General features: G+C 47.2%; 1 protein-coding gene across 1 annotated transcript in view; it reads left to right on the top strand.

Moving 5' to 3' along the window:
* The first annotated feature begins 3,712 nt into the window (after nucleotides 1-3,712).
* The window catches only part of CS (citrate synthase), a 30,938-nt gene continuing 14,017 nt past the window's right edge, over nucleotides 3,713-20,633 (top strand). The window contains exons 1-3 of the mRNA XM_023210795.2: nucleotides 3,713-3,950; nucleotides 18,689-18,739; nucleotides 19,307-19,414. Of these exons, the coding sequence (XP_023066563.1) occupies nucleotides 3,909-3,950; nucleotides 18,689-18,739; nucleotides 19,307-19,414 (201 nt within the window). The 5' untranslated portion in view covers nucleotides 3,713-3,908. The remainder of the gene's footprint in view (nucleotides 3,951-18,688; nucleotides 18,740-19,306; nucleotides 19,415-20,633) is intronic.

The following is a 20,633-nucleotide window of genomic DNA, read 5'->3' as shown; positions in this document are numbered from 1 at the left end:
CTCAGCCGAAATATCTTTAAATATAGCAACACAGTGAGTTGATGTTTCCAGGAGACAGTTGACAATGACTCAAAAATCCCTGCCAGATGTGGTGGCTCACGCTTGTAATCCCAACACTTTGGGAGACCAAGGAAGGAGGATCACTTGAGCCCAGGAGTTCAAGACCAGCCTGGGCAACATAGCAAGACCCTGTCTCTACAAAAATAAAAATAAAAATAGGAAAAATTAGCCAGGTGTGGTGGTAAGTGCCTGTAGTCCCAGTTGCTTTGGAGAGTGAGGTGAGAGGATCGCTTGAGGCCAGGAAGTCGGGCAGCAGTGAGCGACGATCATGCCACTGCATTCCAGCCTGGGTTATAGAGCAAGACCTTCTCTCAAAAAAAAAAAAAAAAAAAAAAAATCAATCATCATGGAAGAAATACAGCTTAGGGCCAGGTGCTGTGACCAACCTGGCCAACATGGTGAAACCTGGTCTCTACTAAAAATACAAAAATTAGCTGAATGTGGTGGCACGTACCTGTAATCCCAGCTACTCTGGAGGCTGAGGCAGGAGAATCCCTTGAACCAGGGAGGCAGAGGTTGCAGTGAGCTGACAGCTGAGATTGTGCCACTGCACTGCAGCCTGGGTGACAGTGAGACTCCATCTCAAAAAAAAAAAAAAGAAAAAAATATAGCTTAGTAATGCTGACCTTGGTCTGAATTTATAGCTATACCAATTACAAGCTATGACACGGGGTAGGATACTTCATTTAAGTCTTGGTTTTCTCTTCTTTTTATTTTTTAATACCTATGAAATTTAGAGTTGTTGTGAAGATTAAGATAATGCACATTCCAGGCCAGGCACAGTGGCTCACGCCTGTAATCCTAGCACTTTGGAGACCAGCCTGGGCAACATGGTGAAACCCCATCTCTACTAAAATAGAAAAAAAAAAAAAAAATTAGCCAGGCGTGGTGGCGTGTGCCACTGGGGAGGTGGAGGTTGCAGTGAGCCAAGATCACACCACTGCACTCCAGCCTGGGCGACAGAATGAGACTCCATCTCCAAAAAAAAAAAAAGATACTGCATGTTCCACATTTACATAGTATCTGCAGATAGTAAGGGATCCTCCAGTTTAAGTTTTAGCTGTTACCTACTAAATACAGGAGTTTGGTTTACCGGTGTAGTTTAAGGGTTTAAATTTAGGTTTTATTAGCCCACTTGTCCTTTGCCACCAGGGGGTGCTATTGCCTCCCTACATTTTAAAGAGGCCCACCCAAGGTCACAACAACCTGAATTCTCAGCCTTCTCTCCCTTGCCCCTTCAAGTTCCCAAGCACTTAGCTATACTTGAACCTAGAGCTCACTTGGCTGTTTTATTCATGCCAATCTTTCTTCCTTAACATTCTCTCCATCTCCCCAGGTCCCATCAGTGTTGAGAAGGAATCTAGGCCAGCTCCTGGAAGATGCCAGTTAGCCCCTTTGATCCTGTGCTTTCCAATTGCCCTTACAGCAGTCGATGTCAGGATTGGACAACTTCAAAACAAGTCCATAAAGTCCCCATGGCACTAGGGCTCTGGAGAGGGTTAGAGCATTGCTGTTCCCCACCCAATCACTAAAGCTCCAAGACCTCCTGTGGCCTCCAAAAATTGTCCCTTTGGTAGTCTCATCCTGGGGCACTGAAGTTCAGTCCTGTGGTCTGCTGGTTAGTCTCTGTGGATAATTAACCAGAGAAAAGGAACCAGTTCAGACTATTGTAGAGTTATGTGGAAATCCTTTATGAGATGCTAAATTGGGAGCAAATATTGATCAGTGAAGCTTTGAAGTCACCAGGGAGGTAGCTGAGGTCAGTGCTCCTCTGGAGCATTGCCTAAAGTTTTTTCCTGAGACCTAACTATCTGATCCCCAGGCCAGAAGAGCATTGGTTGTTAGGTGTGAAGTTGGGTATAAAGAAAATTAAGAAGAGAAAATAGCGGTTTTCTTTCTCTTTTTTCAAGTCCAAGCTAGAAACTCGGTTCTTTGTAAAGGAGATCTATCTAAACCTGGCTTAGATGGATACTGAGACCTCTGATCCTTGTTACTGCTATGTGGTGAGACAAAAGGGCTATTCACAGCTGGGCGCAGTGGCTTATGCCTGTAATCCCAGTACTTTGGGAGCCCGAGGTGGGTGGATCACCTGAGGTCAGGATTTCGAGACCAGCCTGACCAACATGGCAAAACCCCGTCTAAGAATACAAAAATTAGCTGGGCATGGTGGCGGGTGCCTATAATCCCAGCTACTCGGGAGGCTGAGGTAGGAAAATCACTTGAACCCGCGAGGCAGAGGTTGCAGTGAGCTGAGATAGTACCACTGCATTCCAGCCTGGGCTACAGAGCGAGACTCTGTCTCAAAAAAAAATAATAAAAAAGGTTGTTCACTTAGGGCTGGAGGTTTGTGGATAAGATGCCCTGGTCCTTGGGTCAGTTCCCCTCTACCCTTGGGTCAATGACTACGAGAGGCTTGCGGAGGCACAAAGGTCCTGAAGCCTTGTCTACCCAGAGGAGTTAGAAAGTGGTGCGGAATATCACTTCAGGGTCGTGTCACGGTCTCTGGGGAGCACAGGATGAGAGAGCATAGAAGATTGCCAAGTGGCTGGGTGCGGTGGCTCACGCCTGTAATTCCAGCACTTTGGGAGGCTGAGGCGGGTGGATCACGAGGTCAGGAAATCGAGATCATCCTGGCTAACACGGTGAAACCCCATCTCTACTAAAAATACAAAAAATTAGCTGGGCGAGGTGGCGGGCGCCTGTAGTCCCAGCTACTGGGGAGGCTGAGGCAGGAGAATGGCGTGAACCCCGGAGGCGGAGCTTGCACTTAGCCGAGATCGCGCCACTGCACTCCAGCCTGGGTGACAGAGCAAGACTCAAAAAAAAAAAAAGGTTGCCAAGTAGGAGAGGTGGCCCAGAGGCCCTAGAGAATGATGTGACGAAAGGGGATCTTCGATGAGGGGGGTTAGTCTGCGGCTCCTAATCTATGTCTAAAGTGGGGTGGGCTGCTGTGTGGGGTTACGTGACCAGAGTGGCAGTGAGACTAATGCCCATGACCCAGAGACTGTGGCCGGCTTTGTAAGCCTTCATAGTAAGGGGGCAGTTGTTAAGACTTGGATTTCCTGCCATTGTACATAGAACTGACAGCTTACAAAGCACTGGATATTCAGGCTCCTGCTTTTGCTTTTCTCCCCATATCAGGGTCTGTTAGTATCCATAATGTCGTGGCCTCTGCTGACCTCAAATGATCTCCACCAAGCAGCTAACTCTGGCATCATAGCCTGTTGTCCACATGATGTCGCCTCCATGGCCATGAAGCCATTAACCAAAGACATTCCTCAAGAAAGCGTGCCAAGGCGGTAGGAGGAGCAGGCAATGATCAGTTTCCATGATCGCTTATTAAGGAATTGGCTCCAAGGACCTTCAAAGATCGAGTCCTGGAGCGTCTCCTTTAGTATTCGCCTCAGAGATAACCCCAAACGTGTTAAGGTCAAAGGGAAAAGCCAAGAGGGAAGTTAACTGAGTTCTCAGGCACCTACTTGGCCACCCGCACTCCCCCGCCCGCCACCCATACACCCTTAATTAGCCCTAATCCGGGCGGTCCAATCCTCCCCGTCACAACTGCTGTCAAGGGCTCAGGTCCCGCCCCACTTCCATACCGGACCAATGGCCGGGCCCAGGGAGAGTCCCCTGAGAGGGGCGGGCTCGGGTTCCGGCCAGTGGGCGGGGCCTCGCTGAGGACCCCGGGCTGGGCGCCGCCGCCGGTTCGTCTACCCTTTCCCTCAGCCGCCTCCTTTCAACCTTGTCCACCCGTCGGCGCGGCCTCTGGTGCAGCGGCGGCTGCCCCTGTTCCTGCCGCAGCTCTCTCCCCTCCTTACCTCCCCACCAGATCCCGAAGATCGCCCGCCATGGCTTTACTCACTGCGGCCGCCCGGCTCTTGGGAACCAAGGTGAGCAGCGAGGGGAGGGAGCACGCCGTCCCAGGGTGGGGCTGAGGCGACCGCAGGCCCTCCGGCGCCGGGGTCTCCCTCCCACACCCGTGCGCACCCTGCGCGCCTTAAAGGGCCCTGCGCTTGGCTGGCCGCCAGCCCTGCGTGAAGCTCCCGGGACCATGTGCCGCGCTTCCCTTATGTTTCCTGGGGGTGAAGTGCACGCCGCCCGCCCTCGGCCGGCAGTCTAGAGCGCGTGAGGAGGCCGACCCTGCTGTCACCCCGCATGTCTGAAATGAAAGGGGAGGGGATGCGTGGCCCTGAAATAGGAAGGAGCTGAGACAGGAACCTCTGGTAGAGAAGAGATGTGGTGTTCCACTGGAGTTACATTCAGTTTGGTGGAGGGAGCGGGAGTGAAGAGATGTGCTCACTCTGGAGCAGTGGCTAATTTCGTCCTCTGCTTTATAGGAAGGGCATTGTCAGTTCCCGAACTGCCTGTTTCCATTTCTCCAAGTCTATTACTTAAACCTTCGGTGACCACGCCGAGCACAAGAATGGGTCCTTCAGGCCCTCCTCTTTGTCCTTGGGACTCTTGCACTTTTTATATAGGAGGAGCTTGGGTGAGGTGGAGCATTTCTGTACAGCGTCCTGCATGACTATCATATATGATTGGAGAAAGAACCAGAAAGGTGGTTCCACCAAACTGCAGGCCAATAAATGAAGATCCTCGGCAAGAGATAGTAATGCCAAGGTCACATGACCGTCATACTACTTGCTTACCCAGGTTATGCCGTTGATCTTAAGTCTACTTTATCCAGGAACTTTCTCTCCTTCTTTGGGGTCCTTTACTTGGTATTGGCCATAGAAATACTGTTGCAGGTAATGATGCCTTCAATTTCAAATTGCCAGTACTTTTAGTTCTAGGTAACTTGGCCCTTTTAGACAGAAAGTGCTGTGCTGAGGGAGTCCCAGCCCGCTAATCCAAGCAGGGGACAGTCCCACAAGTGACCTTGACTTCTGCAAAGAACTCAGTTTTTCCTGCGGATAATTTAAAGCTGACAGCACCTAAAGGAAAGGAAAGCCTTAGGATGGTTTTGGGTTGCTGTTTTTTCTTTTTTTTTTTTTTTTTTTTTTTTTTGAGACAGGATATTGCTCTGTCACTCAAGCTGGAGTCTTCTGGTGTGACCAAGGCTCCCTGCAGCTTGAGCCCCTCCTAGGCTCAAGCAATCCTCCCACTTCAGCCTCCCGAGTAGCTGGGACCACAGGTGTGCACCCCCACACCCGGCTAATCTTTTTTTATTTTTAGTGGAGGCCGCGTCTCCTTATGTTGCCCAGGCTGGTCTTGAACTCCTGAGCTCAAGTGATCTTCCTGCCTCAGCTTCCCAAAGTGCTGGGATTACAGGTGTGAACCACTGCACCTGGCCTGCTGTGCATTATTTTTCATGGTTGGCACAAAGTGAAACTTGTGAGATTTACCTTGGTTCTTCCACCCAGTGGCAAGTACTAGCTGAGCATTTGGGAGATGCTTGTCTTACTTGGCTGTTGCTTCTCCTGCTGCTGGGGAAAGGGTAAGGAAACCTCTTGGGAAATGAAGCAAGTTCTAGATAGCGTTTTGGCAGAATAGGGGACACTATAATTAACTCATTTCGGAGCTGCTAACCCAGACCAGAGAGTCTAACCCTACAGTGAATGTGAAAAAGTCTTAGGATTTACCTGTTGAATTTATTTTGCTCCTTAAGCCCATATGGAAGCTCAGAACACTTTTGGGGTGAGAGAGCTACGTAATTATGGTACCATTATTTTCCTATTAGAGATGGCCTGACGATCCTAGTAACCTAGCAGTTGAAAGCTATTAGAAGGCTTTTGACCCTTAAAAGTAGGACAGGCACGGTGACTCACACCTGTAATCTCAGCACTTTGGGAGGCGGAGGTGGATGGATCACCTGAGGTGGGGAATTTGAGACCAGCCTGACCAACATGGAGAAACCCCATCTCTACGAAAAATGAAAAATTAGCCAGGCATGGTGGCGGATGCCTGTAATCCCAGCTACTTGGGAGGCTGAGGCAGGAGAATCACTCAAACCCGGGAGGCGGATGTTGTGGTGAGCCGAGATCACACCATTGCCCTCTAGCCTGGGCAACAAGAGCGAAACTCCATCTCAAGGGGAGAAAAAAAAAGGGTAGCAAAGCCCAATACACTCAGGACTGAAAATCTCCTGAGAAATAAACAATATGACCAGGATACCAAGAAGCTTGTTGGCTTGTCAGCATTGCTGGCACCTGCCTGCGCTTTCTAGCTTGGCCTGTGGATAATGGTAGTCATAATTGGTAAATTGGTAATTTTACTTATGCTAATAAAGTAGACTTTGGGAAGCAGTAATTTCTCACCAGTGAGAACTGACTCTTACCACTTTGAGTCTCAGCGTCAGGTGTAGTTTTACTTTTCTGAGAAGATTTTTTTTTTTTTTTTTTTTTTGACAGAGTGACACTCTGTCATTCAGGCTGGAGTGCAGTGGAGTAATCTCCTCTCGTGTAACCTCTGCCTCCCAGGCTTAAGCAATTCTCGTGACTCAGCCTCCTGAGTAGCTGGGGTTAGCAGGTGTGCACCACCACGCCCAGCTAATTTTTTGTATATTTGGTAGAGATGGGAATTCACCATATTGGCCAGACTGGAGAATTTTTTTAATCTTACTAGGAGACAAAATGTGAATTAGTCATTGTTCTATTGTTCTACTCTCACTGTCACATAATTTAAAACACCTGAATTAGAGAAGCTAACTCAGAGAGCTTTGAGATTATTTGACTTCTTGTTTATCCAAATGAATTAATGCTAAGCAATGGCCTTAGTATTATCTGTGGGTGACTTAGTTTTGTGACATCAAAATTTCTTTTCACAGATGATCTGGGTTTGGATTTGGGCTAGGAATTGAAGTTGGGCTACAGTTTTAACATGATGCTACTTTAAAAGGGCTGTAAACTCACAGTGGGCATTGTTACCTGTAATACTTGCTTATGTTGCAGATTCCTGGATCCTACCTTCAGATAATGATTCTGCAGAGTAGGATGGGATCTGAAAAAGTTTCTGGTAAATCCCTAAAGTGTCAGGGAGGTAAAACTTGTAAGAATTCCTAGCAGAGTTGTAAGAACTCCTAGCAGAATTAAGGGAATACTTTCTAATTCCTGAGAAAGTATTATGGTGGCAGATCCTATATTCTTTATTCACTAGTATATACTTAGTGTATACATAATAAGTAGGTGTTCAAGAATTTTTTTTTTTTTCTTGAGATGGAGTCTTGCTCTGTCACTCAGGCTGGAGTGCAGTGGTGTGATCTCGGCTCACTGCAACCTCTGCCTCCCGGGTTCAAGTGGTTCTCCTGCCTCAGCCTCCTGAGTAGCTGGGACTATAGGCGCTCACCACCACGCCGAGCTAATTTTTGTATTTTTAGTAGAGATGGAGTTTCAGCATGTTGGCCAGGATGGTCTCATTCTCCTGACCTCCGGCCAAGAAATATTAGCTAGGCATGGTGGATCATGTCTGTAATTCCAGCACTTTGGGAGGCTGAGGTAGGAGGATCACTCGAGGCCAGTAGTTTGAGATCAGCCTGGCAACATAGCAAGACCTTGTCTCTTAAAAAAAAAAAAAAAGTTTGGGCCAGGCGCGGTGGCTCAAGCCTGTAATCCCAGCGCTTTGGGAGGTCGAGACAGGTGGATCATGAGGTCAGGAGATCAAGACCATCCTGGCTAACACGGTGAAACCCCGTCTCTACTAAAAAAATACAAAAAACTAGCCAGACGAGGTGGTGGGCGCCTGTAGTCCCAGCTACTCGGGAGGCTGAGGCAGGAGAATGGCGTAAACCCAGGAGGCGGAGCTTGCAGTGAGCCGATACTGCGCCAGTGCACTCCAGCCTGGGCGACAAAAGGAGACTTATCTCAGGGAAAAAAAAAAAAAAGTTTATTAAAGTACAATAAGGGTTGGCCGGGCACAGTGGCTCACGCCTGTAATCCCAGCACTTTGGGAGACTGAGGCGGGCAGATCACTTGAGGTCAGGAGTTCAAGACCAGCCTGGCTAACATGGTGAAACTCCTTCTCCACTAAAAATGTACAAATTAACCAGTCGTGGTGGCAGGTGCTTGTAATCCCAGCTACTAGGGAGGCTGAGGCACGAGAATCACTTTGAATTGGGGTGGCGGAGGTTGTAGAGAGCTGAGATCATGCCACTGCACTCCAGCCTGGGCAATAGAGTGAGACTCGTCTCAAAAAAAAAAGAAACAAATAATAAGTGTTTCTACTGAAAGGAAAGTTTAAGACTTTTGATTCCTGGCTGGGTACGGTGGCAGGTGCCTATAATCCCAGCTATTCAGGAGGCTGAGGCAGGAGAATCGCTTGAACCCAGGGGGCAGAAGTTTCAGTGAACCGATATCGCACCACTGCACTCTAGCTAGCCTGGGTGACTTGTGATTCCTTTCTGAAGATGGAAGCTGGAGGAGTGTCTTTTGCAGTCCTCCTTACTGAGTGATCAGTGCATCTTTCTTCTTTTTTTTTTTTTTGCTGGGGATGGACTATTGCTCTGTCACCCAGGCAGGAGTACAGTGGCATGATCTCGGCTCACTGCAACCTCTGCCTCCTGGGTTCAAGCAATTGTCCTTTCTCAGCCTCCGATTAGCTGAGATTACAGGCGTGCACCACCACACCTGGCTAATATTTTTAGTAGAGACAGGGTTTCACCATGTTGGCCAGACTGGTCTTGAACCTCTGACCACAGGTGATCGGCCTACCTTGGCCTCCCAAAAGTGCTGGGATTACAGGCATGAGCCACTGCACCCGGCCATGATCAGCGACTGTTCACGTGAAGAGACTGTTGGAAAATGACAGGTAGAATTATTAAGGAAATGTCTGTGAGTATGAAGGAGGTCAAAGTATGAAATCTGTATATTACTCTGCTCAGGCTTTTAAGTGGCCTGATTGTGTAGTGCCAAACCAACTTCCAGTATCACCATTGTGAAACACACACATTAAATGGCTTTAGTTCTCTGACCTGGTTCTGGGGAGAGAGGAGCCTTTGTCCTATTTGTGTTCGTTTTCTCTGAATGCAAGTTGTTCCTTCTGCATTGGAAGTGTCTGTAGCACAGGACTTTTTCCTACTGGTTATTAGTGTATTGTGTTTGCTCCATCAGCTAAGCCAGTCCTGATCTTTTGTTGATGAAAGATGAAGTCCCTGTTAAAATCAGGAGCTTCTTCCCCAAGGTTTTTTTGTTTTGTTTTCTAAATTTTTTTTAGTATTATTATTTTGAGACGGAGTCTTGCTCTGTCACCCAAGCTGGAGTGCAGTGGCGCGATCTCAGCTCACTGCAACCTCTGTCTCTAGGGTCCAAGCGATTCTCCTGCCTCAGCCTCCCGAGTAGCTGGGACTACAGGCGTGTGCCACCACGCCTGGCTAATTTTTATATTTTCAGTAGAGACGGGGTTTCGCCATGTTGGCCAAGCTGGTCTTGAACTCCTGACATCAGGTGATCCACCCACTTTGGCCTCCTAAAGTGCTGGGATTACAGGCGAGAGCTGCGTCCAGCCTGTTTTCTAATTTTTTTTTTTTTTTTTTTGAGACGGAGTCTAGCTCTGTTGCACAGGCTGGAGTGCAGTGGCCGGATCTCAGCTCACTGCAAGCTCCGCCTCCCGGGTTTACGCCATTCTCCTGCCTCAGCCTCCGGAGTAGCTGGTACTACAGGTGCCCGCCACCTCGCCTGGCTAGTTTTTTGTATTTTTTTTTTTTTTTGAGACGGAGTCTCACTCTGTCGCCCGGTCTGGAGTGCAGTGGCTGGACCTCAGCTCACTGCAAGCTCCGCCTCCCAGGTTCACGCCATTCAGCCTCCTGAGTAGCTGGGACTACAGGCGCCCGCCACCTTGCCCGGCTAGTTTTTTGTATTTTTTAGTAGAGACGGGGTTTCACTGTGTTAGCCAGGATGGTCTTGATCTCCTGACCTCGTGATCCGCCCTTCTCGGCCTCCCAAAGTGCTGGGATTACAGGCTTGAGCCCCCGCGCCCGGCCAATCTAATTTTCTAGAGATGGAGTCTTGCTTTTTAATTCAGAAATGCTGGGATTGTAGGCATGAGCCACTGTGCCCAGCCTCCCCCAAGGTTTTAACGTTGGTTATGTGGATATGTGGTAGGACATATCCTGGCTATGCAGCAGGACAGACAGACTCTGGATGTGCCTAGGATGGAAAATCAAAGAAAATTTGGCTGCTTGACTGTAGGGTGAGGGTTTTAGATATGGGACTGTGATGATAATAGGCTAAGGAGTAAGAGGAAAATAACCTATATTGAGTAAGTGGGATTGTTTTGATTTTTGAAACAGAGTCTCCTCTGTTGCGCAGGCTGGAGTGCAGTAGCACAATCTCAGCTCACTGCAGCTTCAGCCTCCTGGGTTCAAGCGATTCTTTTGCCTCAGCCTCCTGTTTGAAATGCTTGTTCCCTGGTGCTGTAGAGAAACAACACTTGAACATAAATTTACTCAGCAAGGCCTTTTTTTCTTTTGAGATGGAGTCTCGCTCTGTCACCCAGGCTGGAGTGCAGTGGCGCCAACTTGGCTCACTGCAAGCTCTGTCTCCCGGGTTCACGCCATTCTCCTGCCTCAGCCTCCCGAGTAGCTGGGACTACAGGCGCCCACCATGACACCCGGCTTTTTTTTGTTGTTTGTTTGTTTGTTTAGTAGAGACGGGGTTTCACCGTGTTAGCCAGGATGGTCTCGATCTCCTGACCTCACGATTCGCCCGCCTCGGCCTCCCAAAGTGCTGGGATTACAGGCGTGAGCCACTGCGCCTGGTCATCAAGGCCATTTTTATACTTTCTGCAGAAAGGGTACACGCCAGCAGTTTTGCCACGAGACTACACCGAACAAAGGAGACAGGGTCATTTATAACCTGGCGGCGCATCCACCCTATTGCTGTGTCCAGTTTCCGTTGGCTGGAATGGGACCTCGCATTTTGTATTTGTCCCGATTGGCTAGCAACTTAGAACTTTTTTTTTTTGTTTTTGTTTTTGAGACGGAGTGTCGCTCTGTCGCCCAGGCTGGAGTGCAGTGGCGCAATCTCCGCTCACTGCAAGGTCCGCCGCCTCCTGGGTTCACGCCATTCTCCTGCCTCAGCCTCCCGAGAAGCTGAGACTACAGGCGCCCACCACTACGCCCGGCTAATTTTTTTTTTTTTTTTTTTGTATTTTTAGTAGAGACGGGGTTTCACCGTGTTTGCCGGGATGGTCTCCATCTGCTGACCTCGTGATCTGCCCGCCTCGGCCTTCCAAAGTGCTGGGATTACAGGCGTGAGCCATTGCGCCCGGCCTTCTTTTTTTTTTTTTTGAGATGGAGTCTCTCTCTGTCAGCCAGGCTGGAGAGCAGTGGCCGGATCTCAGCTCACTGCAAGCTCCACCTCCCGGGTTTACGCCATTCTCCTGCCTCAGCCTCCCGAGTAGCTGGGACTACAGGCGCCCGCCACCACACCTGGCTAATTTTTTGTATTTTTGTTTAATACAGACGGGGTTTCACCGTGTTAGCCAGGATGGTCTTGATCTCCTGACCTCGTGATCTGCCCGCCTCGGCCTCCCAAAGTGCTGGGATTACAGGCATGAGCCACCGCACCTGGCTGCAACAGAACTTTTGAAAGGAGGCAAAGGCAGAGGAGAACAAAGGAAGGTGTGAGTCACCACACCTGGCCTCTTTTAATTTTTATGTTTTTTCATCTTACCACATTTGAGGGCTACAGCCCACCTCTGTCAATAATAGCAGACTCACTAGAGGAGTTCTTGTAAGGGTTGGCAACAAATGAGCTCTTAGTGATTGTGGGGGAAAAACCTCTTAGTGATTGTGATAACGCCACCTCCACACTATAGAGAATACTGGCTGTCAGACATTGTGAGCCAGGCCCTTGTCTTTGGAAGTAACCCTCTCCAACTCTCCCCATGAAGGAGTTGACCTATTGAGTGAGATGACTGCCTGATTCACCTGAGAGCTGCTGTTCCAGTAAGGTGACTCTACAGGTGGCGTGCATCCAGAAACCAAAAGCCCAACTGTCACACCTCCAGGGTTGGGAAGAAGCTGGGAGGTAGATGTTTAGGGATGATTCAGAGGTTTGTAATCTACCTGTCTCATCAGTGAATATAACCTGAATGTACTGTTCAGAGCCATTCAGCAGCTTTCTTTGGCAGCCACAGGGTAGAGGAAATGATATGTAGCCTTTGGTGTGACAGTCCTCAAGCACCTCCTGTCTAGAGTCATTTGCTCTGCTGGTCGATTAGTTAAATTTATTTCCTCTCCCTGAGACTCCTCCCTTCTTGGTCAAGAAGCCCTTAAAAAGAAAACTGGTGGCCGGGCGCGGTGGCTCAAGCCTGTAATCCCAGCACTTTGGGAGGCCGAGACGGGTGGATCACGAGGTCAGGAGATCGAGACCATCCTGGCTAACATGGTGAAACCCCGTCTCTACTAAAAATACAAAAAAAAAAACTAGCCGGGCGAGGTGGCGGGCGCCTGTAGTCCCAGCTACTCTGGAGGCTGAGGCAGGAGAATGGCATAAACCCGGGAGGCAGAGCTTGCAGTGAGCTGAGATCCGGCCACTGCACTCCAGTCCGGGCGACAGAGCGAGACTCCGCCTCAAAAAAAAAAAAAAAAAAGAAAGAAAACTGGTATATTTTCCTTGATGGCTGTTTAAAAAAAAAAGAAAAGAAAGAAAGAAAATTGGGACTTTATTTTGTATTTCACAGCTGGAAGGAATTATCCATTCACCTCTGCCTCAGGCTTGACTGCCTCTTTCCTGGGATCCCACTCCCAGGAAGTTCTGACACTTGATGGTAGGTAATAGGCCAACGCATTTCTAAGAAACAAATATTTACTGAATTCAGCTATGCACAAGGCACTGTTCTAGATGCTTTTATGAATATTATTTTATTTAATTAACTACTCTGAAATTAGCTTTTATTGTTACCATTTTAGAAATGTAACAATTAAGACTTAAAAATTAGGTTATGTAGCCAAGATAACACAGTGGGAAAGTGGCAGAAAGTTAATTTAGGACTTGGTCCTTGGTAACTCCATATCTAAACTGTTTGGATTCAGTAGGTCTGAGGCCCAAGAAATGATAATACTTCTGGCGAGGAGGTCACATTTTAAGTAACAAGACTTGACTACTTTTGCATATATGTCCTTATTGGAGCCTGAGAATCAGACTCTAAGTAGTTTAAGTGTTAATTATGGAAATGGGAAGATAAATAGTAGTTAATTGTTTTGCTTTGGTTGTCTTAGTTAATTAGTAATGCAGCTAGAACTTAGAACTCAGATTTCCTTTCCTAACTCCAAATCAAGTGCTCTGTACTCCACATCATTAGATAAAGCTGTCCTAAGTTGAATTTTTTCTACTCTACCCTTTTGAGCAATCTTACCAATGAATTGCTGCCTTTAAAATTCCTCTGATATCTTTGTTTTTTTTAAGCTTCGGGTTTAGCAAACAACATGACTGAACCTGACACCGAAGGGTGCTAGAAAGTGGCTATCATAGGCCGGGTGCGGTGACTCACATTTGTAATCCCAGCACTTTGGGAGGCCAAGGCGGGTGGATCACGAGGTCAGGAGATCGAGGCCATCCTGGCTAACACAGTGAAACCCCGTCTCTACTAAAAATACAAAAAAAATTAGCTGGGCGTGGTGACAGGCACGGGAGCTGCTTGGGAGACTGAGGCAGGAGAACAGCGTGAACCTGGAAAGCCGAGCTTGCTGTAAGTGGAGATTGCACTACTGCACTCCAGCCTGGGCGACAGAGCGAGATTCCGTCTCAAAAAAATTAAAAAAAGAAAGTGGCTATCATATTTATTATGTAACAAACACATAGCACTTGGGCTGTGCCAGACACAGTTTTAAATGCTTTGTAAATACTGACACACTTGGCCGGGCGCGGTGGCTCAAGCCTGTAATCCCAGCACTTTGGGAGGCCAAGACGGGCGGATCACGAGGTCAGGAGATCGAGACCATCCTGGCTAACACGGTGAAACTCTGTCTCTACTAAAATACAAAAAATTAGCCGGGCGTGTTGGCGGGCGCCTGTAGTCCCAGCTACTCGGGAGGCTGAGGCAGGAGAATGGCGTGAACCCGGGAGGCAGAGCTTGCAGTGAGCTGAGATCAGGCCACTGCACTCCAGCCTGGGCGACAGAGCGAGACTCTGTCTCAAAAAAAAAAAAAAAAAAAAAAAAAAAAAAATACTGACACACTTCATCTTCATAACAGTCCTTTGAAGCAGGCATTATTATTGTTTCCCCTTATACAGATGCGGAAACTGAGGCACAGAAAGGTTAAATGATTTGGCTAGAGTTAGCCAGCAAGTCGTAGAGAAGTGTAGTAGAAATGATTTTTAGTAGATGTGGGGGTTTTACCATGTTGACCAGGCTGGTCTCAAACTGACCTCAAGTGATCCGCCCACCCTCCAATTACAACGTAAACCACTGCACCTGGCCAACCATTATAGAAACTTCAAGATGGTTTAGAAATGGAAAAATTATGGAGAGACTTCAACTTCTTTCATATGATGTTCCCTGTAGACTCTTTAAAAACAGAAAGTCTGAGCTGGGCGTGGTGGCTCACGCCTGTAATCCCAGCACTTTGAGAGGCCGAGGTGGGTGGATCACGAGGTCAGAAGTTCAAGACCAGTCTGGCCAACATAGTGAAACTCCATCTCTACTAAAAATACAAAAAATTAGCCGGGTGTGTTGGTGTGCACCTGTAATCTTAGCTACTCGGGGGTTGAGGCAGGAGAATCGCATGAACCCAGGAGACGGAGGTTGCAGTGAGCCAAGATCGTGCCATTGCACTCCAGCCTGGGTTGTAGTGTGACACTCCTTCTCAAAAACAAACAAACAAAAAAGAAAATCTGCCGGGCACTGTGGCTCATTCCTGTATTCCCAGCACTTTAGGAGGCTAAGACAAGTAGATCATTTGAGGTCAGGAGTTTGAGACAAGCCTGACCAACGTGGTGAAACCCTGTCTCTACTAAAAAACTACAAAAATTAGCTGGGCATGGTGGCGGGTGCCTGTAGTCCTGGCTATTCGAGAGGCTGAGGCAGGAGAATCGCTTGAACCTGGGAGGCGGAGGTTGCGGGGAGCCGAGATCAAGCCACTGCACTCAGCCTGGACAACAGAGCAAGACGCTGTCTCAAAACAAAACAGAAAGTCAACTGGTTGCAGTGGCTCATGCCTGTAATCTCAGCACTTAGGGAGACTGAGGTAGGAGGATCACTTGAGCCCAGGAGTTCGAAACCAGCCAGGACAATATAGCAAGACCCCCGTCTCTATAAAAAAAGTTTAAAATATATAATTTTTTTAAAAACCACCACGGCAAACAACCACCCACAATTAAAAGGTCTCCTGCTGGACTGATGTAGTCTCTGGGACAAGGGGCCTCTATAATAGAGAATCTGTGGGACTTTAAACCATAGAATAGCTTAAACAAGGTTAACTCTGTAGAACAACAGTTTGAAGTTATTAGCATGTTTTCTTTGCCCACTTTTTTTGTGAAAGAAAGAAAAAGAAAGGGCTGGGTGCGGTGGCTCAAGCCTGTAATCCCAGCACTTTGGGAGGCCGAGACAGGCGGATCACGAGGTCCGGAGATCGAGACCATCCTGGCTAACATGGTGAAACCCTGACTCTACTAAAAAATACAAAAAACTAGCCGGGCGACGTGGCGGGCGCCTGTAGTCCCAGCTACTCGGGAGGCTGAGGCAGGAGAATGGCGGGAACCCGGGAGGCGGAGCTTATAGTGAGCTGAGATCTGGCCACTGCACTCCAGCCTGGGTGACAGAGCAAGAATCCGTCTCAAAAAAAAAAAAGAAAGAAAGAAAAAGAAAGAGAGAGAGAGAGAGAAAGAAACAGCAAGCAAAGTTAACATCTTCAGTGCTGGGTTCAGCTTCCTATTTGCCCATGTAGGGTGTAAGGGCTATGAAGGGCTGTTTGTGCTGCCTATTTCTTGCTCAAATGATCCTCAGTAAGAAAGAGGAGACTCTTTAGGAAGTTAAGAAAAGGAGTTGCCGGGCGCGGTGGCTCAAGCCTGTAATCCCAGCACTTTGGGAGGCTGAGACGGGCGGATCACGAGGTCAGGAGATCGAGACCATCCTGGCTAACACAGTGAAACCCCGTCTCTACTAAAAACTACAAAAAAACTATCCGGGTGAGGTAGCGGCGCCTGTAGTCCCAGCTACTCGGGAGGCTGAGGCAGGAGAATGGCGTGAACCCGGGAGGCGGAGCTTGCAGTGAGCTGAGATCCGGCCACAGCACTCCAGCCTGGGTGACAGAGCGAGACTCCGGCTCAAAAAAAAACAAAAAGAAAAGGAGTTAAGGACAGCCCTGGTAACTAGTTGAGGTGTTCCTCCTTTGCTTTAGGAACATACTGGCTTGGTCTATGCTCTCTGAATTTACCTTTGGATTGATTCTTTTAAAAGTAATCTTTTCTGGTGGGGTGCGGTGTTGCATACCTGTAATCCCAGCATTTGGGAGGCTGAGAATGGAGGATCACTTGAGCCCAGGATCACTGGAGACCAGCCTGGGCAACATAGCAAGACCCCATTTCTACAAATTTTTTTTTTTTTTTAATTAGCCAGGCTTGGTGATGTGCGCCTGTAGTCCCGGCTACTCGGGAGGCTGAGGTGGGAGTATCACTTGAGCCCAGGAATTCAAGGCTACAGTGAACTGTGAACATGCCACTATACTCCAGCCTGGGGGAAAGAGTGACCTTTCTGAAGGGCCTCTTTTCAATCCTCCTCTCCGCCCCAGCAGAAATAGGGGAACTAAATTTTTAAAATTCTAAAAATCTGGGAGGCCGAGGTAGGCATATCACCAGATGTTAGGAGTTTGAGACCAGCCTAGACAACATGATGAAACTCTGTCTCTACTAAAAATACAAAAAGTAGCCAAGCATGGTGGCGTGTGCCTATAATTCCATCTACCCAGGAGGCTGAGGCACGAGAATCACTTGAACTCAGGAGCCAGAGTTTGCAGTGAGCGGAGATCGTGCCACTGCACTCCAGTGTGGGTGACAGAGTGAGACTCCATCTCAAAAAAAAAAAAAATTCTAAAAAGCCTTCAACCCTATAGAACTCTCACCCCAGGCAGGTAGCAATTTTCTACACAGAGAGCAGTGCAGTAGTTACTAGAAAAGGTGTCTCTGGCCTTTTGACAAAAGGAGGACAGGTGCAACCTTGCTCCAGGATTAGTTTATTTCTGTGTGTAATCTTCTAAGTTTGCAAAGCACTTTTATGTCCACTGTAATTTAATTATTATGGGACTATTCTGTAAGGTGCATGGTGTTAGAACCATTTTATAGAGCAGAAAACTTAGGCTTGATTTGATTATCTCAGTTTGTTTTCAAAATCTACTACAGAAAAATTAATTTCCTTGCCTCAGGCCGTATTCCTAGTTAGTAACCTAATTGGTCATCTTATTTCAAAGTTGGTGTATGGCCTAGTGCGGTGGCTTATGCCAGTAATCCCAGCACTTTGAGAGGCCGAGGCAGGCAGATCATCTGAGGTCAGGAGTTTGAGACCAGCCTGGCCAACATGGTGAAACCCCATCTCTACTAAAAATACAAAAAAAAATTAGCCGGGCATGGTGGTGCATGCCTGTAATCCCAGCTACTAGGGAGGCTAAGGCAGGAGAATCGCTTGAACACAGAAGGCGGAGGTTGCGGTGAACTGAGATCATGCCATTGCATTCCAGTCTGGGCAACAAGAGTGAAACTCTGTCTCAAAAAAAGGAAAAAAAAGAAAACTCACAAAATTGGTGTTTGAACTTTATTGCAACTTGACAATCTTCTCATAGAGGTAGTTTTTCTTTGAGGAAAAAGAAACTACCTGTCTAAACTAATTATTTTCTCTCTCTCTCTTTTTTTTTTTTTTTTTTTTTTTGACAGAGTCTTGCTCATTTGCCCAGGCTGGAGTGCAATGGCGCAATCTTGGCTCACTGCAACCTCTGCCTCCCAGGTTTAAGCCATTCTCCCACCTCAGCCTCCTGAGTAGCTGGGATTACAGGTGCCCGCCCATACCACAGCTGGCTAATTTTTGTATTTTTAGTAGAGATACTTCACCATGTTGGCCAGGCTGGTCTTGAACTCCTGACCTCAGGTGATCTACCCACCTCAGCATCCCAAAGTGCTGGGATTACAGGCATGAGCCACAGTGCCCAGCCAAACTAATTATTTTATTTTGACACTCTTAGAAACTTTGTAAGTTTCCATTTCTGCTAATGAGTAGTCTTCTGTCAGCTTCTTTGTAGATAATCTTTGTGCTTTTTCCAGGAGGGTCAGAAGTACCGTTGTGAAAGTCTGCCCTCTGCCTGTGGTCTTTCCCAGACTAGAGAGGTTGAAGTGCTGCCAAAAGACCAGGTGCACGAGAGATCTTAACAGCAGTGTTAAGTAATTGCTCAGTTTCTCCATTCGTTTTCCTTGGAGTCACTCAAAAATATTGACAACTGCTCTGCTCTGGAACCCAGATGATGGGAAAGAGACTGTGTTCAAGGAATGCTAGTGAAGCTATAAATGAAAAAAAGCAGAGTTAAACCTCCTGCTGTCTCCATAGTGGTAACTCCTTCCAAACTGTTGAGGGCCTTTTACAGCTTCTTGTGTCAAACTGCCCTAAGAGGCTAAGATGAAGAGAGAGGTTGAGTCACTGTAACTCCTTCTTGTTAATACAAAGGAAGGAGGGGTAACAGTTACATAAGGTTTTCTTTTTTGCTTTGCAGAATGCATCTTGTCTTGTTCTTGCAGCCCGGCATGCCAGTGCTTCCTCTACGGTAAGGTTTGGAAAAGAAGACTAAGAATAAGAATCACTGGGGCCAGCCTGACCTTAGGGCAGAGGATTTGGCAACCACCTGGCCTGTTATTATCCTGAGTATTTCCTGGGAGTGTTTATTATTATTGTTATTATTATAGCTGCTATTATTATTATACTACTGTTTAACAAATAATTTACTGAATGGTATAGTGAGATGGGAATATCAATACATTTGCCTAATTCTTTTAAATGTTTTAATAGTGTAAAATATACATAACATAAAATTTACCATTTTAATCATTTTTAAGTATATGGTTCAGTGGCAGTAAATATGTTAACATTATTGTGCAACCATCCATCTCCAGAACTTTTATCTGCCCAAACTGAGAAACTGTCCCATTAAACATTAACCCCTCATTCCTTCCTCCACCTGCCTACTATTTTACCCTCATTTATGCAGAGTAGTTGGCCGGACTTCCCTGGCAGATAAAGTCAGCTCTAAAAAGCAAATTCTTCACACACCTACTTTGTAGGAAATCTAATAAACTTTTAGACCATTGCTTAGCCCTTCTACTTTTCTTTTCAGAATTTGAAAGACATATTGGCTGACCTGATACCTAAGGAGCAGGCCAGAATTAAGACCTTCAGGCAGCAACATGGCAAGACAGTGGTGGGCCAAATTACTGTGGACATGGTAAGGGTTGTGTGACTTTGGCTAGGAAAAGTAGCTCTGTAATGTGCTTCAACAAAAGTACCATTCTCCCCACTGATTATTCAAAAGCATTCTGTCTCACAGGCCCTGCAGGACAGCTTTTTAGGATGACTTTTCCCTGTCTTTCAGATTCTGAGCAGCTCAGGTGATAGTTTCTCAACAGTTTTTAGCTTATTGGTCTCCATCCCCTTCTCCTAGAATAGAACTCATTCTGTTTGCTTTGATTGGTTGAAATTTGAGGGTAGGGTATGTTGGGGAGTGGTTGAGTGGGCAGGAGGAAAAAAGTGAAATACAATAAGAAAAGGAATCAAACAGAGACAGAAATATTAAAGATAGTGACTGGGCGGGATGGCTCATGCCTATTATCTCAGCATTTTGGGAGGCTACAGATGGAGAATCACTTGAGGCCGGGAGTTAACCAGCTCTATCAACAAAGGGAGATACCATCTTTACGAAAGAAAAATTTTTTAAATTAGCCAGAGATGGTGGGCTGCCCCTGTAGTCCCAGCTACTGGGAAGGCAGAGGCAGGAGGATTGCTTGAGCCCAAGAGTTCAGGGCTGCAGTGAGCCATGATTATGCCACTGTACTATAGCCTGGGCAACAGAGGGAGACCCTATCTCCAAAACAAAAAAAAAAGAAAGATAGTGATTTCTCAACTTAAAAAATTTCATTTCCAGGCCTGGTGCAGTGGCTCATGCCTGTAATCCCAGCACTTTAGGAGGCCAAGGCGGGCGGCTCACCTGAGGTCAGGAGTTCGAGAGCAGTCTGGCCAACATGGTGAAACTCTGTCTCTACTAAAAATATAAAAATTAGCTGGGCGTAGTGGCAGGCAACTGTAATCCCAACTACTCAGGAGCCTGAGGCAGGAAAATCGCTTAAACCCAGGATGCAGAGGTTGTAGTGAGCCAAGATTACACCATTGCACTCCAGCCTGGGCAACAGAGTGCATCTGGGGGAAAAAAAAAAAAAAAGATCAGCTTGGGCAACATGGCTGGCAAAACCCCATTTCTTTTTTTGTTTTATTTATTTATTATTTTTTTGAGACGGAATCTCACTGTGTCACCAGGCTGGAGTGCAGTGGCATGATCTTGGCTCACTACAACCTCTGCCTCTCGGGTTCAAGCAATTCTCCTGCCTCAGCCTCCCGAGTAGCTGGGATTACAGGCACACACCACAAACACCCAGCTAGTTGTTGTATCT

This window comes from Piliocolobus tephrosceles, chromosome 10 (assembly GCF_002776525.5).
Source record: "Piliocolobus tephrosceles isolate RC106 chromosome 10, ASM277652v3, whole genome shotgun sequence".
Taxonomy (NCBI): Eukaryota; Metazoa; Chordata; class Mammalia; order Primates; family Cercopithecidae; genus Piliocolobus; species Piliocolobus tephrosceles.
Note: the sequence above shows the minus strand (reverse complement) of the source record. Positions and strands in the feature narration are given on the sequence as shown.